The 21,973-nt window shown below is 45.7% G+C and overlaps 1 protein-coding gene across 8 annotated transcripts in view; it reads right to left on the minus strand.

Annotated features, from left to right (window-relative positions):
* Positions 1-21,333, minus strand: part of MGA (MAX dimerization protein MGA) — a 65,092-nt gene extending 43,759 nt beyond the window's left edge. For 6 of the 8 annotated variants that reach the window (XM_065635209.1, XM_065635207.1, XM_065635208.1 and 3 more), the window contains exons 1-3: positions 21,040-21,333; positions 6,970-8,111; positions 318-1,245 (exon numbers count right to left, since the gene is read on the minus strand). In XM_065635209.1, coding sequence (XP_065491281.1) covers positions 318-1,245; positions 6,970-8,033 — 1,992 coding nt within the window. In that variant the 5' untranslated portion in view covers positions 8,034-8,111; positions 21,040-21,333. Of the gene's footprint in view, positions 1-317; positions 1,246-6,969; positions 8,112-10,599; positions 10,659-21,039 lie in introns of those variants that run through there. The other 2 variants (XM_065635205.1, XM_065635212.1) reach the window with 2 other exon arrangements.
* Between the last annotated feature and the right edge of the window lie 640 nt (positions 21,334-21,973).

Genomic DNA, 21,973 nt, shown 5'->3' on the forward strand with positions numbered 1-21,973 from the left:
CCTTAAACCACCGACTTAGATGCAAACTAGGCCACATGAAAATACTACTGATATATTCAAAATATGAGATTGTTTAATAAACAAGTATGCATTCTTTTATACAGAACTCTAGATCCCATTATTTCTCCCCATGTTGCTAAGTAGTAAGAAAATGTTAACAATTAACATAGGGTCAAGATAACAACAGATTTGGAAGGAGGTCATAAATCTCAAAACTCAGTTTAAAATAAAATATACCTTCAGCTTATAAGTATGAAGGGCTTAAAGCGAGACGTTAGAAAAGGTTTTCAATTTTACTCAAAACAGTTGGCTTTTACCTTTGATGCAAAGGATACAAAGAGGACTCCATCAACATCTTCAAGGTCTGGCTTAACATCTGGAAGGATATTCCCAGGCCCCAGAGGGGTGTTCTTGCTTGTTACTACAGTTTTCCCTATACCTTTAGGTGGTCGACCAGCCTTAGAAATTTTCAGTTTTCGAGGCCTTCCTCTTCTCGTTGCAACTGATGACAAGGTGTTTTGATTGCTACCAGAGCCTTTCAGGGACATAGGATTCTTCAGTATACCAGGCCTTTTTCTTCCACAGATCTCTTTAGCTGAAAAGTGACAACTTACTGAGCTCCTGAGATTAAAATTAGGTGATTTAGAGAGAGGCCACTGTGCCTCTCTGACTGAAGAGTATTTCTGTGACATTTTACTCCCAGGAGATTGTTTTTTCATAACTAACTCCTCAGTTACAGAGGCTGTGTCTGAGCAAGAGCCTTTGTGGTTTTCAAAACACACAGGAAAGGAATCCAGTATTGTATTCAAAGGGGATTTATCCTTCTTGCAAGAGAGCATGGTCTGCGGCAGCTCGGATATCTTCACTGTGCTCTTTGTGACTGCACAAGGCTCCAAATAGACCACAGGCATCTTCCCGCTATCCAGTTTTAACATTTTTGCTTTGGCAACACCTGAAGGGCTAGTTAGCACGCGTTTCCTAGACCTGAATTCTCCATCAATTCCATCTTTTTCACTGCGTCTTATCAGGTGTTTTTGCAGGATGGGATCGTCATCATCAGTGTTGGAATATTCATCAGTTTCTTCATCTGTGTCTTCCTGTTTCACACTTATTCCTTGTGTGCAAACACTTGATTCATAGTCATAGTCATCTGCTGGTTCCTCTTTAATGACTACATTGAAGTGTCCATTTGGGTCCAATGGGGATGGCACACGGGAACTGCTTTCGTAACTGCTAGCAATGGGGCTGATGTGGGAAGGAGGGGACAAAAACAAAACACAACACAAGATCTTTATCAAATTTCTTCTTCCTTTACCAAAATTCCATCATGTCCCATAATCCTTGGTTACGTATTATAAAAAACTTCTAAAACGCTCTGAGGTGTGAGTCTGCTAAACCAGCTGACATTTACAAGCTTGCATTTTTAGCACTAAAAAAAAATCTGCCATCATTAAAAACAATCCAACTTCTTATCTGAGAGCAGCAGCACAATTTCCTTCCTTAGTGGTATTACGGTAACATTTGCATTTTTTCCTATTTGAGACTCAGCATGAACTGATGATACTCCATGTTTTAAATGCACAGAAGTGGCCTTAGTTTGCTGTGTTTCTCATTAAGTCACCTTACTAAAGCCACTGTGCTTGCAAATAAGAAGCCAAGTGAGTGCCTAATGCACTTGAATTTACCTGATTTAACTAAAATTTTTGCTAATTCATCCTAAAGCCACATACAGACATTGCCTAAATTCAACTGTTGTTCTAGCACTTACAGAATGTGAATAGCCTATTGAATTATAGTCTATCTTCCACTGAGTATGAACCTAACCAGAATTTGACATATCGTGCATATGCACTGAAGACTAACGGTGTAGCCAGTTACACTCTGATGATGGGCTTCAAGGCCAGGCTGGATGGGGCTCTGAGCAACCTGATCTAGTTGAAGATGTCCCTGCTCACTGCAAGGGGGTTGGACTAGATGACCTTTAAAGGTCCCTTCCAACCTGAACTATTCCATGAGGGAATCAGCCAAAAACTTGCAGTCAGCAGTTTTGCTAAGCTAATCAGGAGCTGGCTCCTCATCATAAGAGGAAACAGCTAAGATAGGAAACCAGAAACTCATATCCACAGTGAACCTCATAAAATAATAGTCAGGACATATTTACTAAATAGATCAGAAAGTATTCCAATATTCCCTTTATATATATACTACAAGATACTACATATTAATTATGTTCAATTATTATTATTCAAATTCTGTTAACCTTTGTTATTAAAACATTATTAAAATGTTATTAAGAATAACAATATTTGCTAGTGTTAGTTAACGTTAACATAATTTCAAATATAACTTCAATAGCGATATATTACCTATAAAGAGAATATTTCTTTATATATTGTGCACATATGTGCGTGCACCTGTATTTTATTATTATTATCTACACACACCACCTTTAAAGAATGACTATGCTTAGTTGAACCCCCGGCTAGGACTGAGGAAGGGGAAGATGTGGAGGAAGAGGCTGCTTCCACCTGGTGTAGACTGAAACATACTTAAGGGAGAAAAGTTGGGACTCACAACATGGGGTTGGGAGTCTCCATCTCATTAAGACAGACTGCAGTGTTAAAAGAGGGAGCAGACAGTCAAGACACAGATTTAAATATCTACATATACAACTCCTGAGAACAAGACAGAACCTATCTAGAGAACCTGCTATACTTCAGAAGGACACTAAGAGACCAGATTTAAGCTTGAAGCAAAAACCTGCCTTGTGAAGGAATAGCAGACAGCAAGAAAGCAGCATACCAGTCCTGTTTTGTCTACTGTCTTCTCTGGCCAGTGAGTTTCCTATCAGAAAGTTTCTAGCTTTTATTTAATTAAGAATGTCAAACGTAGGATTAAAAAGTCATTGTCAGATTAAAAAGTCTTTCTTCTTCAGTGAGTTTACTGTGAAAGAAATTTTAAGACGATCCACTTATAGGTTACAGGCAACTCAAAATCCTGCCACATTACAGCTAGAGGTTGATTCAGTCAGTACCAGAGATCCACAATTTAAATGAATGTTTTTAAGAAAACCTGAGTCATCTGCTCCTCTGTCTTAAAATTCTCTAAAATAAAAAAGACAAAAAACCCGAACAGATTTGCTAGCCACAAATAAATTTCTCATTTGAGTTCTACTTTTTCCAGTTGGAGGCCCAGTAAAGTCTGGAGTTCTACAGCCATTTTCCTTTATCTATTGCAAGATGTATACTCAAGCTATGGACTACCTTTCTATTAGGGATCAGGACAGCATCCAAACCAAAGAATCTCTGCTGTAAAAATGAAATTTCTAGACACAAAAATGTTATTTTACTCTGCATATTGCAACCATAAGCCAGATGGTGACTAGACTGAGGTATCACCTACCTAGCTGTATGTATGAGAAAATCAAGTATTTGCACAAAATGCTGAGCAGCATTTTTCTAGATTTTTAAATTCAGATGGAATTATTAACTTTTAAAACAAAAAAAAAAAAATTTGCTTTTTAGCTCCTAGTTTGTGAAGTTACATGCAACGTAAGCAGCCACAGAAACCTCTCTTCTTGTATTCTATGGGAAGATGAATCATGCAAATTTGTCCTCTAAAAATCCTCAGATTAATCTGAGATCACGTAAAAATTGTGAAAAAAATGTCTTAAGTAGCTTTCTTTGCCTGATATGGAATGATGCTCACATTTAAGCAAACTTCTTTATATCCCAAGTAATGTACTTGGTATCCTCACAACAGAACAGTAAAAGCAGAGAAAACATTTTCTTGCATTTTGCAAAATTAAAAACCACTTAGCTGCTCATGTATTGAAAGTACTGAGACATACGCATTTTTTTTTTAGCTATATCATTCCAAAATATACCATGGGGGGAAAAAATCATTGATTTTTGAATTAATCTAGCCATCTGTGGGTGAGGTTTGAAGGATGATCACTTGCTTTCCTCTTCCCAAAGGAAGGCGAGGAGGGAGCAAAAGTAAACTGTCACACTAAAGACAACTAAACTATAAAAACAAAGCTACCACAGCATTAAAAATCCCACAGTATTTGTATTTTTGAAGCAGGAAATTCAAAAGACTTGGGAAAGGACAAAGGGTACATTCGCCTGTAAGACTTAAGAACCAGTGAAGTTGGCTTGTGGTTCTCTCCATGCCCCCAACATCTGACTGGTTTCATGCATAAGCATTCCTACAGAAGTGTCCACAACTCAAATGAAACATTTATTTTCTTTATGATACACCTGATGAAACCAAACATACTACCAGGTCACAGGAAAAAAAAAATAAACCATACCACCTTGTAGAAAGAAAACAGGCCTTTATTTCCAAAGTGTACTAGTAACTAAAGATTAACATTATTCTCAGGTATATGCAACCTTTTACATAGGTCTATTCTCAAAAACGTCAGAAAAATTGCGCATTGGTGGGAAACACCATGTACTGCAGCACTAGGAACTCCACTTCCTTTGGAGAGCATTATCTGAGAGACAGCAGTTCCCAACTTCTGACTCTCACTCAAATCTAAACTCCACAGAAATCACCACCCTGCATAAAAGCAATATGGTGCCTATCAACTACTAGTAATAGCTTCCCTATGACCAAAAAATATTGCCCACTCTTCATTAATACGTAAATATTAATGTGTCTAGTTTGATAAAGAAAAATGTCACTGGCTCAACACTGTTCTTGAAAGGCTGACATATTTATGAACAGACCTCAAATGCACAGCACAAAAATATTGGCAACAAACCTGAAGTAAAAAGAAGAACTAATGGTCTGAAAACCTCCAGCACATAGACAGTTCTGCCATTTCTTGGATGAGATAAATTTTTCTCTTTCCAAGTACAGAACCTGACTTTTTCACATAGATTACAAAAACATAAAATGAAAAGATGGACAATGCTTGAGAGTAGTTCTAAGACTGTGGTAAGAATTATTCATCAAATGACAGATGTTTCCTAGCCCAAAACAAGAGAAAACCTTTCCCTGTCTGTGCAGCTTTTAGCACATTTCAGAGAGAAATTGTCTTGGAGGTGAAACCAGGGAAAGCATCTAACATGCTTTTGACCAAACAAAATCAAGTCTGGCAATTTACATCATTTGTTCTTTAAGGAAAGTCCTCGAGTCCTTAAACAACGAGTTTTATTCCTTGGGAAATAAGGCAACAAAAAAACCCCAAGCTGTCCAAGTCAAACAGTTCTTCAAACAATTTGCTTCAATGGCCCCTTCAGGAAAACAAAATAATCAAAATTTTAACTTTTTGAATGGCAGCTGTCCCCAAGGACTAAAAAAATATAACTCTGAAGACAAAATAAACCGTTCAGTAATTATTTTCAGGGTTTTACTTCCAACATGCAAAGTTATCTAAGCACTTCTCCTTGCTCTATTCTCAGGAACCAAAAGCAAGCCCATCCTCTCTGAAATCAGTGTACTTTCAGTCTTCAAGATCTGTTTCTCTAGAATTTACAACAACATTTTTGAAGAATATAAGTCTAAAAGACATTATTCTTCCTAATACACTGACACTGGAAAATACTGTAAGAGAAAGGTCAGGACACTCTAGATCCCAAAGCAATTCTAGTGTTCTTAAGAATTATTACAACTAAACTCAATAAAGTGTCAAAAATATTGAGGACTTTGTAATTCAAAGTTTTTCAGTTACTCATAAGGCAAGGAGATGCTTTCTGCAAGGGGAAAAAAAAAAGACACAACACAATCATCAAGCAAACCTTTGACCTCTGTAAAACACACCGAAGTTGGATAGTAGTACAGCCTTTGAAACAAACTGTATAATTATGTCATATATAGAACTTCTTTCTTCTAAGAACTGACCTCTAATTATACCCTTAATATCATCCTGATATCCTGCAGTTAAATAATGTATTGGTATATTGATCTACATAAGGCTGCTTTTGTCACTAAATCTTTGGCAGATTAAGTCTGGCATTCATAAATAGGTATGAAGAAACATGGCAGGAGAGAAACCTTTTTTTTTAATGACTTCTTCAAGTTTGAAGAATATCTAGCATCTTTTGACACAGATTAAATTCATTGAATCTGCTCTATTATATGGCTTAGATTTCAGAAACTAAGTGAAAGTGCAGTGAGATAACAGGTTTCACCGGGTTTGTTTTACCAACACGAACCCTTACTGGTTAGCAGGTTCCATGCTATGGGTAGGCTCTCAATATACACTAGATTGCTTTACTACAGTTTGGGTGATATGAACAGAATGGTTCAAAAGTCAACACTGGATAAGTACATAGATACAAAATTACCAGAGTGTAAATTAAGGTCTGAACAGTGTAACAGTTATTCTGAAGTACTTTCCTAGGTGCAGATTCTCTTACAGCAAACATGAGGCAACTATCAACAGGTAAGCTACCTCATCTTACACTGTGGAACAGAAGAATTCACACAAGCAGTTATTGACAAAACAGTGGTGTGCTGCCAGTTACAACTGCCTTGTAGCGATCCCTACGCACACCCGACCCACATGCCCATACACACCACAACATCCTCACTCGTCCACTAATGAAAACTAAAGATACAGCATGTCACTGTGGTAAGCAACTCTAAAAAGAAAGGCAACGTTCTGATGACTGCAATGTGCTTTGTTTAAAACACTGAAAACATTAAATTTAGTCTTCTGAAACACTATGAGGGTTAAGAGAAATCCCTCAATTCTTTTTTACAAAGGGAGTTAAAGCAACACAGGAAAAAATACTGAACCCTTACACTCCTCAGACACATTAGAAAGTCCAGACTGATATGTGACTATTAAAGCTTTTAATAATGCTAAGTGTTCTGCCATTTCAGATCACGCAAACTTTAGCTGTAATGTATATACTGAGCATTTATTTAATTTAAATAATTTAATATTATTTAATGTTTTACCAAATACCCCACTCAACCAGTACTCATACTAAAAACAGAATGTCAACCCACCTTTCAGAAACTTCCTGTTTTAGCTTTGGCATATCACCCAAAGGCAGGTCAGTGTCCAGGAAACCCAGGAAGTCCCTTTCTGCATTAAAGGACTCTTTTTCCAGATCACCATCTGATGGGTTTTGACCAATGAATGATGAATCTAAGCTTCTCTGATGCAAATCTAACGCATCAACTCCAGCAGGGCGATAACGAATGTTAGCAGAGCTAAAAACATCACCTCCTTCCAATTCTAAGTTACTGTTTTGTTTCAAATCACGCTGAGGTCGACTATTCAACCCATCATCTCTGAATCCTTTAGCAAAAGGATTGTAGTCTATTTTCAGCTGTGTGATCTGGATGTTCTGGTAGGCTGTAACTGCAAAGAACTCTGTCTGTGGAAAGGTAAATGTATGGACATCAGGGCCATTGAGCTGAATGACTTCTGTGGCTTTGTCTGCAGGCACCAAATGAAGTCGTGGCAGATAACGGTGCATAGAATGCAAGATTATATGACCCTCCTGGTCCAGAGTATTGTTGGTAAGTTTGAGTTTGTAGAAGGATACCGGCTGGTGCATCCAGTACTGCCCAGTGGAAGGGGATTCTGGATGAATAAACACTCGCCCAAGAACATGTGGTTCTGCCTTCCCACTGGGCTCCCACCAACGGCCATTCCATTTGTACCGGTGATTGTCCACAGGGGAGATGTCCATGACTAGGATGTACTTCTGACTGGCATCCAGACCTGTAATCCAGTATCGGCAGTATGGGAACATGCGCCTCCCTTGCTTTGTCAGAATCATCTCTGTGTTGCGATGGTAGAACTCATTCCACATACTGTTGTTATCTAGGGTGACAGTAATGCCTCCTGAGACACAGTCAGCTGGGAGGCAGGTCTTGACTTTGGATTTTACTGGAGTTGCTACGCTGCTGGCGAGAGCACAAGCATCACGGTTTGCTACTAGGATTCCTTGGTCAGCTTTACCATTTCCCTGCTGTTGTTTCAAGATGACAAAAAAAGCAGGAGCTGCACCAGACACAGTCCCACCGTCCCGGCTACCCAAGACAATCTGCTGTTTCTCCATGACGAGCACTCTTACAAGCTCTCAAATCAATTGCAAATTCTACACAGTTCTGATAATCTTCTATGTGTGTTCACCATTCTGGAAAAGAAGGAAAACCCAGTTAAAATTATTACTTTTTTAAACTGTATTTGAATAAGTCTCATGAGAAATAATTTTTGTAACAGTTCTCCACATTAAAAACCTAAAAGACAATCAGGACTATAAAATCGAGCACAATTAGGATATATCAAATCAAGGTTGCCTGTGTGTATATAATTTAGGCCTTATAGAAACGAGGGCTATGATACCTTTAAACTGTATTTCCATATAATGCTTTGCCGTAACAGGACTCCTTGCTTCGCTTGATATTTCAAAGCGCTCTATGTTTTGATATTGTCTCAACTCTACAGATCACTTGCTTAACAAAAAGCCTTTGGCAAAACATGCAGTTTTCAGAAGAGCAAATGGCACACACATCTCTGACGTAAAGGCAGAAATCATTTGCTCTCACCAGGAGTTCCCAAAGGTCCAAAACTCCTCAATTATGGAAATTGTTTAAATCAAATATGAAAACATTTGTACTGTTATGATTAGCTTAATCTCTGTCAAAAAAACAGATTAATGGAGTGGGGAGAAAGAAATCACATCTTAAGTTGTATGAGATCTTCTACCAGCTTACCCTCTCTATATACACATACAGCATGTTTCTATCTATATCGAACATACAATCACAAAGTGAGTTCATATTAATGCTGTGCAATATATAGAGAATCATAGAAGGGACCCACAAAGATCATCAAGTCCAACTCGTGTCCCTGAATGTGACAACCCCACAGTTCACATCACGTGTCTGAGGATGTTGTCCAGTCTCTTCTTGAACGCTGTCAGGCTTGGGGCTGTGACACCTCCCTGGGGAGCCTGTTCCAGTGCTCCACCACCCTCTGGGTGAAGAACCTTTTCCTAATGTCCAACCTAAACCTCCCCTGGCACATCTTCCTGCCATTCCCTCGGGTTCTGTGATTGGTCACCAAAGAGAAGAGTTCAGCACCTGCCCCTTCTCCTCCCCTTGTGAGGAAGCTGTGGACTGCTGTATTAGTTCATGAAAGAAATAAACCAGATTTGAAATCACTTTGATAGCGTAAAATATGAACAAAGCCTCTAACTTTTAGTTTACTTGAAGCAGAACTTCCACATGCCAGAAATAAATTCGAAAAAGCTCAATAACCATGCATTCAGCATAAATTCTATGCATACAGAGAGCTACTGACTCACAATTTCTGTTTTCCAATATTTAAAGTTCTTACACTGTGCTGTTACAGTTATTTCTGCCATAAGCACCATTCACAGTATCAATTCAAAGATGTGTGTGGTTACAATGTAATTATGTGAAATTACAGTAGCTGAAAGTTACCTTATTTCAGCACTAACATGGTCTATTACAAGATCAATTTCACATGTTTTATTACACTTGGACACACACACTAGCCTATTTTATTACAGCATGGACTTTCTAATCCAGTATTTCAAGGAAAATGTGTGTATTTGTGAAGGTTGAAGTTCTAATCAGCTTCAGATACTTCACTATTTTACCCATATACAGACCTTATATTTGAGAAGCAACATCTAACTAGATGAGAGTGGTCAAAAATACTCAAAAGCTGCACTGAGATGTACTAAAATAGGAAGATAATAGGATGTGAAAAAAAATCGTTAAAAAAAACCAAACAAAAACGAAAAAAACCACACCTCCAATATCCCAGCCTACAAACAGACCACAATTTAGGTACAGAGCGCTCACGGGCAAGGAGTTCTGCACGATTTCCCGTGCCGAAGGCAAGCGCCGTTAGGCGCAGGGAGCGGCGACACCCCGCTACCGCGTGAGAAAAGCCGTCCCGCGGCAGACGAGCTGCGCAGCGCGAGACGGCGGCACAGCCCGCCAACAGCCGCCGCGCTGCCGACGGGAGCCCGGCGCCGGGTCCAATGGCAATGAGCGCTGAACGCGCGGCGCTACCGTTCAACACCGCGGCAGCGGTGCCGCCCGCCCGGGCGGGCGGCCCCGGCCCGGCAGGCTGCACCCGATGCGGAGAGCGCCCCGCCCGGGCCAGGTGGCGTCACAGCCACAGGCCGAGCGGCGCACTTGTCGCTTTGAATGCCCTCCTTCCCGCCGCAGGACGGCCCCTAGCCGGGAGCTGCCCGAGCCCTTCCGTGAGCGGCGGGAGCCGGAACCGCCGCCTGCGGTGCCCGGTGGAGGCGCAGGGCTAAGGGACGGGCGCACGTGGAAAAGCCGCGCCGCTCTTCACCGGCACCCGGCCCTGCCCGGCGACAGGGACGCGGCGCCGCCGGCGCTGCCGAAGTGGCCCCGCCCCCGCAGCGCGCACGGCGAGGCAGCCGCGGGGCGGCCCCGAAGCGGCGCCTCGCGTCGCCGCCGAGGAGCGGCCCGCGGGCCCGGGCCCCGTCGCCTCGTGGCTACGCCTGGTGTTAATTTTCGCAGTTGAGGCAGCAGACAGGAGGCGCGGAAAGTTTGCGCGCTACGCGGCCGGTGCTGGGAACCGGAGCCCCCAGCGCGCCCCCGCTTCCCGGTAGTTACCGTGCGGCGAGGCGAGGGGCCTCCCACTTCCTTTCTCCTCACGCGGACCGTGTGTCCGCCAGCTGGGGACAACGTGCGTGCGCACCGTGGTGACGTCACCGCGCTGCAGCGCGCGCAGGCGCGCCCCAGCTCGCGCCCCCCTCCCTCCCGCCTGCCCGTCACGTGCCCGCGCCGAGAACAGGGCCCGCCACCCGGCCCGGCCCGGCCCGGCCCCGCGCCGGGCGCGGGGAAGCTTCTCGAACGGGCGCGGGCACGGCGCTCCCCCGCGCGCACCGCGGCGGCACCGGCAGCCGCCGCCTTCGAAGCTCCGCGGGGCTCCGAGCGGCAGCGCCGCGGCTCCGCCCCCCGCCGCTGCCGCCCGACGAGAGCAGGCGAGGCGCCCGCCGCACCGCTCCCCCCGGCGGAGACACCGGGCTCCGCCTCAGGTCACGGGTCCGGGCTGAGACCCGCCGGCAGCAGGGACGCCTCCCGCCTTGGCACGCGACGGCCGGGGGGCGGCGCCGGTGGGTTGCGCGCCCGGCAGCCGCCCGGCCTCGGCAGAGTCGGCGAGCGCCGCGCCCTGGACCGACCCCGGCAGAGCCCGGCCGCTCGCCTGGCTCCTCCGCGCCACGGCGCACCGGGAGAGCCAGGGGAGCCTCCGGGCGGGCAGGCCGGAGCGGGAACGCGCCACCGTTCTCTTCTGCAAAGGCAAGGCGCACCGCACCTCCGAGCCACTCGGGAGAGCTGACACGGAGGCACCAACGCGGGTACCCACACCTGCTGCCTCCCTGGGGAAAGCGTCAGCCGAGGAGGTAACGCTAAAGCTGGGATCCGTCTCCCTCCCTCTGTGCAAGTTTTCACTGGTTGGCCAACACTCAAGTCAGAATTTGACTCTACAACACCAAAGCTGCAGAAATGCCCCATGAACTTTCATGCAGCTAACATGAAGTTGCCAAACCGTGTCCCAGGTTAACCAAGTGCCAACAGCGGGGTGTCCTGTGTCACGTTAGGCAAACTAGTTCAAAACCAACCTGTCTTAGCACAACCTAGACCTCATCAGAGTCTTCTTGCCTTCAGCACCTAACCAAGCAGTCTGCCACACCACCCCTAGACTGGCAGTCCTTCACAGACATCAAGGAGATAACATCTCGTAAACCAGGCACTTCTGAGAATAAGCTCACTAAAACACAACTCTGCCGTTAAGGGATTTCACACCAAAATGCAGCATGGCTGCAGGCAAACACCTCCGCGAAGCCCCGCCCACCCTTCTTTCCACTAGGGGTATGTATTTTGCAACACTGCTTCCATTACAAACAGATATTTGCATGGCAGTGCCAGGAAGCCACGACATCAGAGTTAGTAGGCAGACACCAAGGTCCAGACTCGTCAGTAGACCAAAATTTTGTACTGACTGCTGCCTGCTGCAGACCGTAGCTTCACTAGGGCTGATCCTCAGTCTAACACTGTTGTGCCTTTGATGTTAGGATGCAGAAAATTGGCAAAACGAGCAACATTACAAAGGCCAGGCACCCCCTTGAAGGTTTCTTGGCAACAGAAGTATATGCTGTGGGAGATAATCTCAGAAGCACATAACTAAAGAAAACAAATTTTTAAGACACTTGGAAAAATGTGCATCCAAACAGTAACACAGGTAGATCTGTAGGAGAAAACCATGGAGTATTTTTTTCCTTTCAACTGGAATAATGAACTCAGGCTGAAAAAAAATGAGGATTAAATGCATTTACTGTACAGAGAAACTGCTTAAATACAAAACTCTGCAAATACGAAAGAATGCAAGGTTGTGATTTTGCTACTTCTAGCAGTTCATAAAGGAGACACAGCATGGACAGAGGCAAAAGGGAAGCTTTAGCCCCACTGTGCTGGTTTTGTCTGGGATAGAGTTAATTTTCCTCATAGTAGCTAGTGTGATGTTTTGGATTTGTGGACACAACCACAACAACTGACCCCAACTGACCAAAGGGATATTCCATACCATATAACATCATGCTCAGTATATAAGGCTGGGGGAAGAGGAAGGAGTGGGGGGACATTTGGAGTGATGGCATTTGTCTTCCCAAGTAACCATTACACATGATGTCCTGGAGGTGGCTGAACACCTGTCTGCCCACAAGGAGTGGTGAATGAATCCCTTGTTTTGCTTTGCTTGCATGAAGAGCTTTTGCTTGCATGCAGAGCTTTTGCTTTATGTATCAAACCATTTTAATCTCAACCCCAAAGTTTTCTTACTTTTACCCTTCCAATTCTCTCCCCCATCCCACTGGGGGGTAGTGAGCAAGCTGGGGTTAAACCACAACACCCATACACTAGATAAGGTTGGCACGGTGGAAAGGAAACAGCCCAAAAGCTGGCAGAGGAATTAGGAGATACAAAAAAAAAAAATCACAAAGAGACAGTACCCTTTTTGTTAAGGGTCACATTCAGCCATTCTCTAAAACAGCTTCACAAGATTATTCTCTCTTGGAAGTTTCTAAAATATCTTTGCACAAGAAAAGGCAAGGCTAACAGCCAAGTGCATTGATGTTTTATATAGCAAATGGGAAGCAAGGGGAAGAAAGGAATCAAGAAAGCACTCCAGTTTAGCTATAAACCAGGGGCAGTGGCAGCGTGTGCAGCTTCACAAAGGACCTGACTACAGAGGGACCAGGGGAATGGCACCAGCTCTGTGTGTGTATGCAGATCACACATCTGTGTCTCTCTAAAGGCCAAGGTCATACGGAGCAGAAGGGTGTTGAACATCAGGGAACCAGGATAGTCCCAGTCAGCTGAGAGAGAGGCCACATGTGGCCCCAGGGGCTTAACTGGGGAGACTAGGAACTGGGACCCAGCTACTGGGCAGACTGAGTGTCTAAGCCCAGCATCTGGATGAAATCTACCTTGCACATGTATATACATATATATGTGTGTATACATAAATATATATTAGGTTGGTGCAAAAGTAATTGTGGTTTTGGACCATGAATTTTAAATAGTTATAACTAGGTTCAAACACATCTTTATTAATCAAAATAGGAACCATTCCAATCAACACATTTTTGCCAATATACATATACAATATACATACAGATACATTACTTTATTCCTGTAGAATAAAAAACCATACTTCAGGATTTGACAAACTCTTGGAAAGCATTTTCTGCATCCTGCTGGTTGTGGAAGCATTTTCCCTCCAAAAAGCTAAAATGCTAAATGGTAGCTGGTTGGCAAGAGGTCAGGTGAATACAGCAGATGACACAAAACTTAATAGTCCAATTCATTCAACTTTTGAAACGTTGGTTGTGCAACATGTGGTTGGGCATTGTTGTGGAGAAGAGTTGGGCCCTTTCTGTTGACCAATGCCAGCTGCAGGCGTTGCAGTTTTTGGTGCATCTCATCAATTTGCTGAGCATCCTTCTTAGATGGAATGGTTTCGCCAGGATTCAGAAAGCTGTAGCGGATTAGACCAGCAGCAGACCACCAAACAGTGACCAAGACCTTTTTTTTGGTGCAAGTTTGGCTTTGGGAACTGCTTTGGAGGTTCTTCTCAGTCAACCACTGAGCTGGTCATCGCTAGCTGTCGTATAAAATCCACTTTTCATTGCATGTCACAATCCAATCAAGAAATGGTTCATTGTTGCTGCATAGAAGATGGCACTTCAAAGCGACAATTTTTTTATTTTTGGTCAGCCCATGAGGCACCCACTTCTTGAGCTTTTTCACCTTTCTGATCTGCTTGAGTTCTTCAGCAACTTCTCGTGTAGTTGTAAGAGAATCAGCTTGAATGATTGCTCTCAATTGGCCATTGTCACCTTCCGAGGGCTGGACATTACGCTCATCTTCAAGGCTCTTGTCTCCTTTGTGAAACTTCTTGAACCACCACTGCACTGTACATTTGTTAGCAGGTTCTGGGCCAAATGTGGTTTTGATATTGTGAGTTGTCTCCACTGCTTTACGACCCATTTTGAACTTGAATAAGTAAACTGCTTCAATTTTTGACTAACATAATTTCCATAGTCTAAAATAAATATCAAATAAACAGCAAGTAATAAGTCAGTAGCAAAAAAAAAACAAAGCAAGAAAAGCACATTAAAATGATGCATAATGTAACCACATTTAAGAATGTATTCCGATATCGAATAGCAAATTTCAACAATGCAAAAACCGCAATTACTTTTGCACCAACCTAATATATATGTATGTGCACACACACTCTCACTGACAGACCTCTATCCTGCTCAGATAGGGAAGGGAGCAGGATAAGGCTGTTGCTGCTGTCTGTTCCTGTGAATATCTGTGTGTCTGCCTGATCTGCGTGTATGCATGTATATGTCATGTATATGCGCGCTCTGTGTGCTTGTGCCTACCAGGAATACATTTTCAGCCTTGCTACTGGTTGTACCTGGGAGCACAGAGCTGCAGTAGCATCAAGCTGTCCAATCCAACACAATAAATTTAATTACACTGATTAGAAAAAACTAAGCCACATTGTCAAAGATTGATTGGGAATAGTCATTTTATACCTACAACAATCACATTAGGTATAGCAGTCATCACATTTTAGGGCCACAGGATACCCTGACGCACTATTTTGTATAAAGCAATATGTTTCTGAACAGTGACAATACAGAAATAAGTCTTTTTTTTTTTTTCAGCAAGAGGGCTATTCATGTGACTAAGAGCAGACACACCAAACTCAATAGCAGACAGCACCACATTCATGGCCCACAAGCCACGTGTTCCCTGGCAGTAACAGAATCAACAGAGACTGTTGACACTGCCAGGGATTTTGCTACCGTTTTACCCAACACAGGTAAAAATCCTTGCCTGCAGCAAAAGCAGAACCTCTAGTTTATCAAGAGAACAAATCCACCGGTAGAAGTCACAGCAGTACCACAGATTCCCTCCAGCTTAAGTAACCCAGTTCTGAGGAGCTTATAGCTGTCAAGCAACAGGAGTACTGCATAAGGACTACATCCCATTTAGATCAGTACAAACACCAGTTTTAAGGCCTTGTTTGTGCTAAACACCAACTGGCAGCATGTAAATGAACTGGTTTGCACCAACTGAATACTGCCCTTCACGATCTGAGGGAGGCACTTTATACTAACTAGCAATGTGATGGTCATACTCGAAACACTTAAGTTCACTACCAAGAAGTACTCTCTTCTCCAAAATGCTTCTTTCAAACATATTCCCTGCTCTGCAGCACCTTGAAAGTATGAACTACAGTCTTTCCAAACTGCATTTCAGGACCCAGTAAATCACACTACTTCTCACAGTAATGTCTACAAAGCATAAAGTGCAAGTTCAAGCCTACACGCTGTAAGTTACACAGAGCCTGTAACTTTCAGTGCCTAGCAGTCCAGACAAATTGCTAGTTGGAGCTGTAGCAAAAAAACCCCATGTTCCTCAGCCGGTCTTATTTCTAACCTATCTCCAAAAAAAAGATTCAGTAAAGATCCAATAACAGATCACCAGCTGGAAGGTCACAAGGCCCAGGCTTCACTAAAGATCTGTATGTGGGAGAGCAACATATGTTGCAGACACGGTTAAGCAGAACATAACAGTTGCCAAGTTGTGGAAAACATAAAAGAGGTGCCGATTACAATTTTTGTTAGCAACCTCCTTTTCAGTTCAAATACAAAGATCTCCACCACACAAGTAGAGGTACAACAGGACATCGCTGTCATATGATATACTTTGAAAGGCACTATTACCGGAGCATAAAGGAGGCTTTCAGCTCTCAAATTCACTTACTAAAAATGAGCACTGGCTGAAATCAGACTGGCCAGCTGAAAAAGACAGCTATCAAAACCAGCTGTGCCAGTGTAATACACCCCAGCAGCAGTCAGTCAGCAGAGCTCTAGTCTACAAATTTACTACTATGACCAGGCAGCCCTGACAATCAAAGTCCCAAGTTTTGGCCATAAAAAAAACAACCAAACAAAATTGTAGAGACTTGAAAACCTAGTGATGTTGTAGTCTGAAATGCTGTGTAATGTGCACGCTAGAAGGGTTAAAGTAAAAAAATATACTTCCTTTAACCAATGTTTTGCCACTTTGGAGAACAATTAACATAGTAGCACCCCACAAGAAGGTCTGTTAATTCTGAAACTCTGGGTTGGATTAAACTGCCTACAGAAAGCTATCTAGTCTTATTTTCTATACCATAAGTGGCCGCACTAGCCTCCAACTGCTTCCCCGGAAGAGTATTTGCTTCCCAGAGTTGAATGTTTGCTCTACACAGATGTCTCCAATAACTTGCAGCATCTATGACAGCTCCAGACCCCTGTCCTTAGGCAACAGATTCCCAGCCCAAATCCACCTTAAAAAAGTTTACACCTTTTTATTTATGATAGAGAAGTAGCATAAGTTCTTCATTTAGCTATATTGAGAAATTATAATCCAGTGTCAAGAAGATTAAAGGTATAAGCAGTGGCAGAACCTAGGTAAAAAGTGTGAGATTAAAAAAAAATACAAGAAACGGGCTGTTGCACAGAAAAATAGAAGGCAAGAAATCTGCTTTTCCAGATTCAAGTTTTCTTGCTGATGCAAACATGTTAAAACACATGCTCCAGCTGCACAAAGAATGCACTGTCCCCACAGCAAGTAAGACACAGCTTGTGCACCATCAGATTTCAGCCCAGTGCATTACTTCATGCTAAAACTAAATTCACTTCTTGATTACTTTATACTAAAAACAAACTCCCTTCTTAAGGCTTGGAGCCCCGACTGTGGCAGGATGAATAGGTGGTAGTTCAGGAAGTGCTTCACCAACTGCCAGCTATAGCCCCGGGAAAGCAGCAGCTTCTATTGGAGGAAGATGGCAAACACTGCGCGGGGGGGAGGAGGAGGAAAACATCTGCTTCACTTCTCCGATACCAATACTTCGCCACAAGAGACTGAACTTTCAGTCCTCCATAAAGTTAGTGTTTTATTTAACAGCATTAATCCCGCAATGTACAGCGCACAATACTCTCCATCTCCCAAGAGTTACCTGAACTTCCAGGAAATACAAACATCTTCCCTAACACTGAAGACTGCAAAATGGAAACACACAATTCATTTATATAAAGTATGAACCACCGGTGAGAGAGTAGGGAGAAAAGTCAGCGTTCTCTACAAATAATTGGGTTTTACCTGTATATAATGTTATTATTTCAACATTTAAAATAATGTATTTTACGTTAGTTTCCATATTTTAACAGAAAGTCATTGATATGACTGCTACTCATACATTCAATGATTGCTGTATATTTTTCAATATGCTATTATTTCAACTACTAAAAATTTAAAAATGAAAGAATAAAGCAAAGTTTTGTGCTCTTTGCCACACAACACTGGCAGAAACAAGCCAGCAGCAGCAGCAACACCATTTTGATGCATTTCAGTCCCTTTATGGCCATCGTGAGGAACATTCATCACATACATGATGAATCTTCAGCTGGGAATCTTGTCCACATCATAGAAAACAAACAAACAAACAAAAAGACCAAAAAATAGGAAAATTCAGCAAAACAAGTAAAGTAAGAAAGGCCTCATCTGAGCTCAGGACTACGCTACTCATTCAGCTGTTGTGTTATAGCAATACTCATTGCTACAGTGTCTCTAATGGCGCATCAAGTTAGAACTGCCAGGGAATCTCTATTCTCCTTTTAAGTTATAGTAAAAAGGAAAGTAACAACAATTAAAGTACCAGACTGTTGGTGATGGGTTCCAGGCTTAAATTCATCTTCATTATTGACTCACCCTGTGGTCAGGCAGACCACACCATATCACCAGGAGGCACTATACTGCAAAGGTTAGCAAAACAGCAGAATTCCATCATCACAAGTATTTGTTTAATGGTAATTAGGTCACAATCTTGTCATTCTCCAAATTGTCTTTTCCTGAAGATAGTGACTGCAGCAATGACTGCAAACATTTTTTTATTGTGGATGTGTTTTATTTGGCTCCCACATTCATTTTCTGTCTTTTATGTTGTTCACATCCTTTACTGCCTTTCTGGTTTGGGCTTGATTAAAAAAAAAAAAAAAAAAATAAAAGAAGAAGAAGAAAGAATTTCTTCTGGTTGTTTTCCTCTCATGGCAAGCCTTCATCATTCTTCTCACCCGTATCATTCTCACTGCATTCTTTCTTATCCAGTTCAGAAAAAAGATATATCAAGGATTTATCATAAGTACTATTAACAGAATCCAACAGTGAAAGCATGTTCCATCTTTCTGCGGAGAGAGAGAGAGGAGCAATTCCACCACCATCATTCAGTTCTTTATTCTAAAGTCACCCAACACACACACCAAAAAATCCCCAAAAAACACACCACACCACATCCTTCATTATGGAAGAACAAGACATCGAGTAAGCCTTGCTGATGTCACAGCTAATGGCACCATTTCCTATGTGCATACCATGCCTGAATTTTTTAGCAGATCCTCTGCTGTCTATGAAACAGCAAACAGACAACAGCGTCTTCTTACATGAGAGTTCTTTTTCACTCCTCTAGGCACAGATCTATTTCATTGTGTTTGTAAAATGAATGTCTTGGACTTCCCATTCCTTAGGAAATTATGTTTTAAAAAGCCAATATACACAACACATACTTCAGAAGTGATCTAGTTGATTTGAGTGTAAATGAAGCAGTGGCATAATCTCAAAGAATTATTTTTTTTTCTGGTAGGCAACCAAGCAATTTTATCCACAAGTGGAACTAACATTGGTTTCCTCCTGTTGGTTTCCCTCCCATGGCAGGCACAATAGCATCTGCACCACCACTGAGCAAATGGTAGGTGAGCTTAACAGCCAGCTGCTGCCAGGCAGAATATGTAAGTGAATGAACGCTGCCCATCTCTGCCAGACCGAAGAACAATGCTTTTTTTCCCCTCCACACAAACACATGCACAAAAAAGCTCACTCACTGCAACATTTTTCAAGCAGAATCAATTATGGATTCTGGATCTCACTACAGACTGACAAGTAACTGTGCCTGAGGGCACTGAAAGGGTGCTACAGCCAGAGTGAGCGGCTGCATCGGGCAAAACACCTTAAAGTGGCAAGACCAATGCATCAGCCTGCCCTCTTCTTTACACAACCTTCAGCTTTCCAAGTCTGTAGCAACTTCAAATCTTCAGGGCTTTAGCCCACTCTATCAAGTGCAATTAAAGACAACCCATTAGTTCAGACACTCCATGTTAAGAGTAAGGTAGTGTGACTGAGTAAGCTTCGACATCTTAAGAATCTAGGCAAGAAATTCAAACCACACTATTGGAAACCAGTCATCTAACCAGGCGGATGAAATAACTGCTAACCGTCATGTCTACCACCGCAGACTGAGATCACCTTACCATTTATTAACGCCGTGTAAACTCCTTATCAACTACTGAGGTACCTAAGGCCACAACCAACCACCGAATCCAACACCGGCACCACATCGCCCTTCTGGGAAGACACTGTTGTTTATTTATTCGGCGGTACATGCAACAACAACCCCGGCCAGCTGAGCGTGCAATCCCGCCACACGAAGCCGTCTCCCGCGCCACGCTGGCACGATCTCGGCTCGGTGGCGCTCGGCCTCCGCCGGGGAAAAGCTGGAAGACACCAGAACAGCGGCGGTCGCCCTGCGGCGGGCAGCCGAGCCGCGGGGAACGAGCGCTGGCCGGGCGGGGCGGCGGGAGCGGGGGGTGGGGGGGCGCTGCCCCCGCCCGCCACCAACGGCCGCCCCACGCGACGTGCCGAGGCGCACGCGCGCCACCGCGGGCCAGCGGCCGCACTCGGGCCGCTCCGCCGAGCCGTTGCGCTCAGCCCCCGGCGCGCCCGGCTGAGGGGCCCTGCTGCCACCTCCCCCAACCTACTCCATCCCCCTTCCGTGGCGCCTAGGGGGCAGGGGGGCGGTCACGCCCCAGGGCACCGGGGCAGGTCCCTGGGAAAGGCTGTCCCGCCGGGGTGGGGCGGAGCGAGGCGCGGGCAGCCCAGCCCCGTCTCACGGGTGGCGCCGGCCACGCCCCCGCCGAGGGACGGTCCCCCGGAGCGTGATGGCTCTGGGAAGCTGCAGCTGCTCGGGGCCGGGCCTCACCCGACCCTTCCCGGCCGGAGAGCCCGGATGCGGAGCCGCGGGGCTGCTCGGTCCCTTTAGCCGTCCCCCACGTCAGGTGACCGGCAGCCACTGCCCAACCCCCCCCCCCCCGCCAGCTCCCGGTCCGCCCGCGACACCAGACGAAGCGGCGCGGGGGTGGGTGAGGAGACAGGGCAGCCCGCCCGCTGCCCCCCGCCACGGCCGCTCAGCAAGCGCACAACCCCCGCGCCTCAAACGCGGCCCGCCCGGCCGAAGGGGAGGGAATGCGCACGTGTGATTGGGCCGCCGCGCTCACGTGACGCGCACACCTCACGCCACCTCCTCGAATAAAACTTCAAACCCGGGGTGGGGGGGAGGGGGCGGCGGGCAGCGCCCCGGGGCCCGCGGGCTCCTACCTGCCTCCCGCCGGCGGCTCCACGCGGCGCCGGGCGCCGAGCAACACCCCGGCCCACGCGCCCCGCTCGCGGCTCCGGCGGCCTTCGCCTGCCACGCGCAACCTCCTGCCGTCTTCATTGGCTGCAGCAGCCCATCACGTGGGCCGCTCCCGTTTTTCCTGCCCCCTTCCTCTCGCTCACCCCCGCCCCGCGGCGGGGCCACCCCCGCAAGGCGGGTACCGGAGCGCCCGTCTGCGAGGCGGGGGCCGCAGCCGGCGGCGGCCGCGGTAAAGCTGCCTCGCGACGCCCGCCAGCGGCTCGCTGCCCATTGGCCGGGGCCGCCCGCCGACGCACTTCCGCTCCCCTCCGCCGGGCCACGCCCTTCCTGCCCCTCCCCCGCCCTTGCGCGAGGGAAACACGCCGCTCGCGCGTGGGCCGCACGGGCCCGCGTTCGCCGTTGGCGGGCAGGCGGCCGCCCTCCTCGGGCCGGCGGCGAGGGGCCACGGCTGACCGGGCCGCTTCCGCTGCCGCGGGGGGCTCGGCTGCGCGGGGCGGCGGTGGCGCCATCCCCGCCGGCGCCTCCCGTGGGCGCTCTCCTCCCGCGGCTGCAGCGCCGCCGGCGGCCCCGTCACGGCGCGGGGGGTCGCTGCCCGCCGCTGGCTTCCCGGGGCCTCCCGCGCGGGGGCGGGCGGCGCCGGGCGCAGCGCCGTCAGGCGGGCCGCGCGGGGCCGTGCGCGCCAGCGGTGCCGCCGCAGCAGCCAGCGGTGCCCCGGTGCAGCAGCCGGTACCTCCGCGGCCTCGTCTTTCCTCCTCCTTTCCGCCCAGCCGCGTTCGCAAATCACGGAAAAAGGGGCTCGCCTGCGGCGGGGTGCGATGTTCTGAGGGTGGTTCGAGCTACGTGAAATGCCCAGGGTGCGGTGCAGCTAAACGTGGCTCATAAATGTTTCTGTGCCTG

This window comes from Caloenas nicobarica, chromosome 5, assembly GCF_036013445.1.
Source record: "Caloenas nicobarica isolate bCalNic1 chromosome 5, bCalNic1.hap1, whole genome shotgun sequence".
In the NCBI taxonomy this organism is placed as follows: domain Eukaryota; kingdom Metazoa; phylum Chordata; class Aves; order Columbiformes; family Columbidae; genus Caloenas; species Caloenas nicobarica.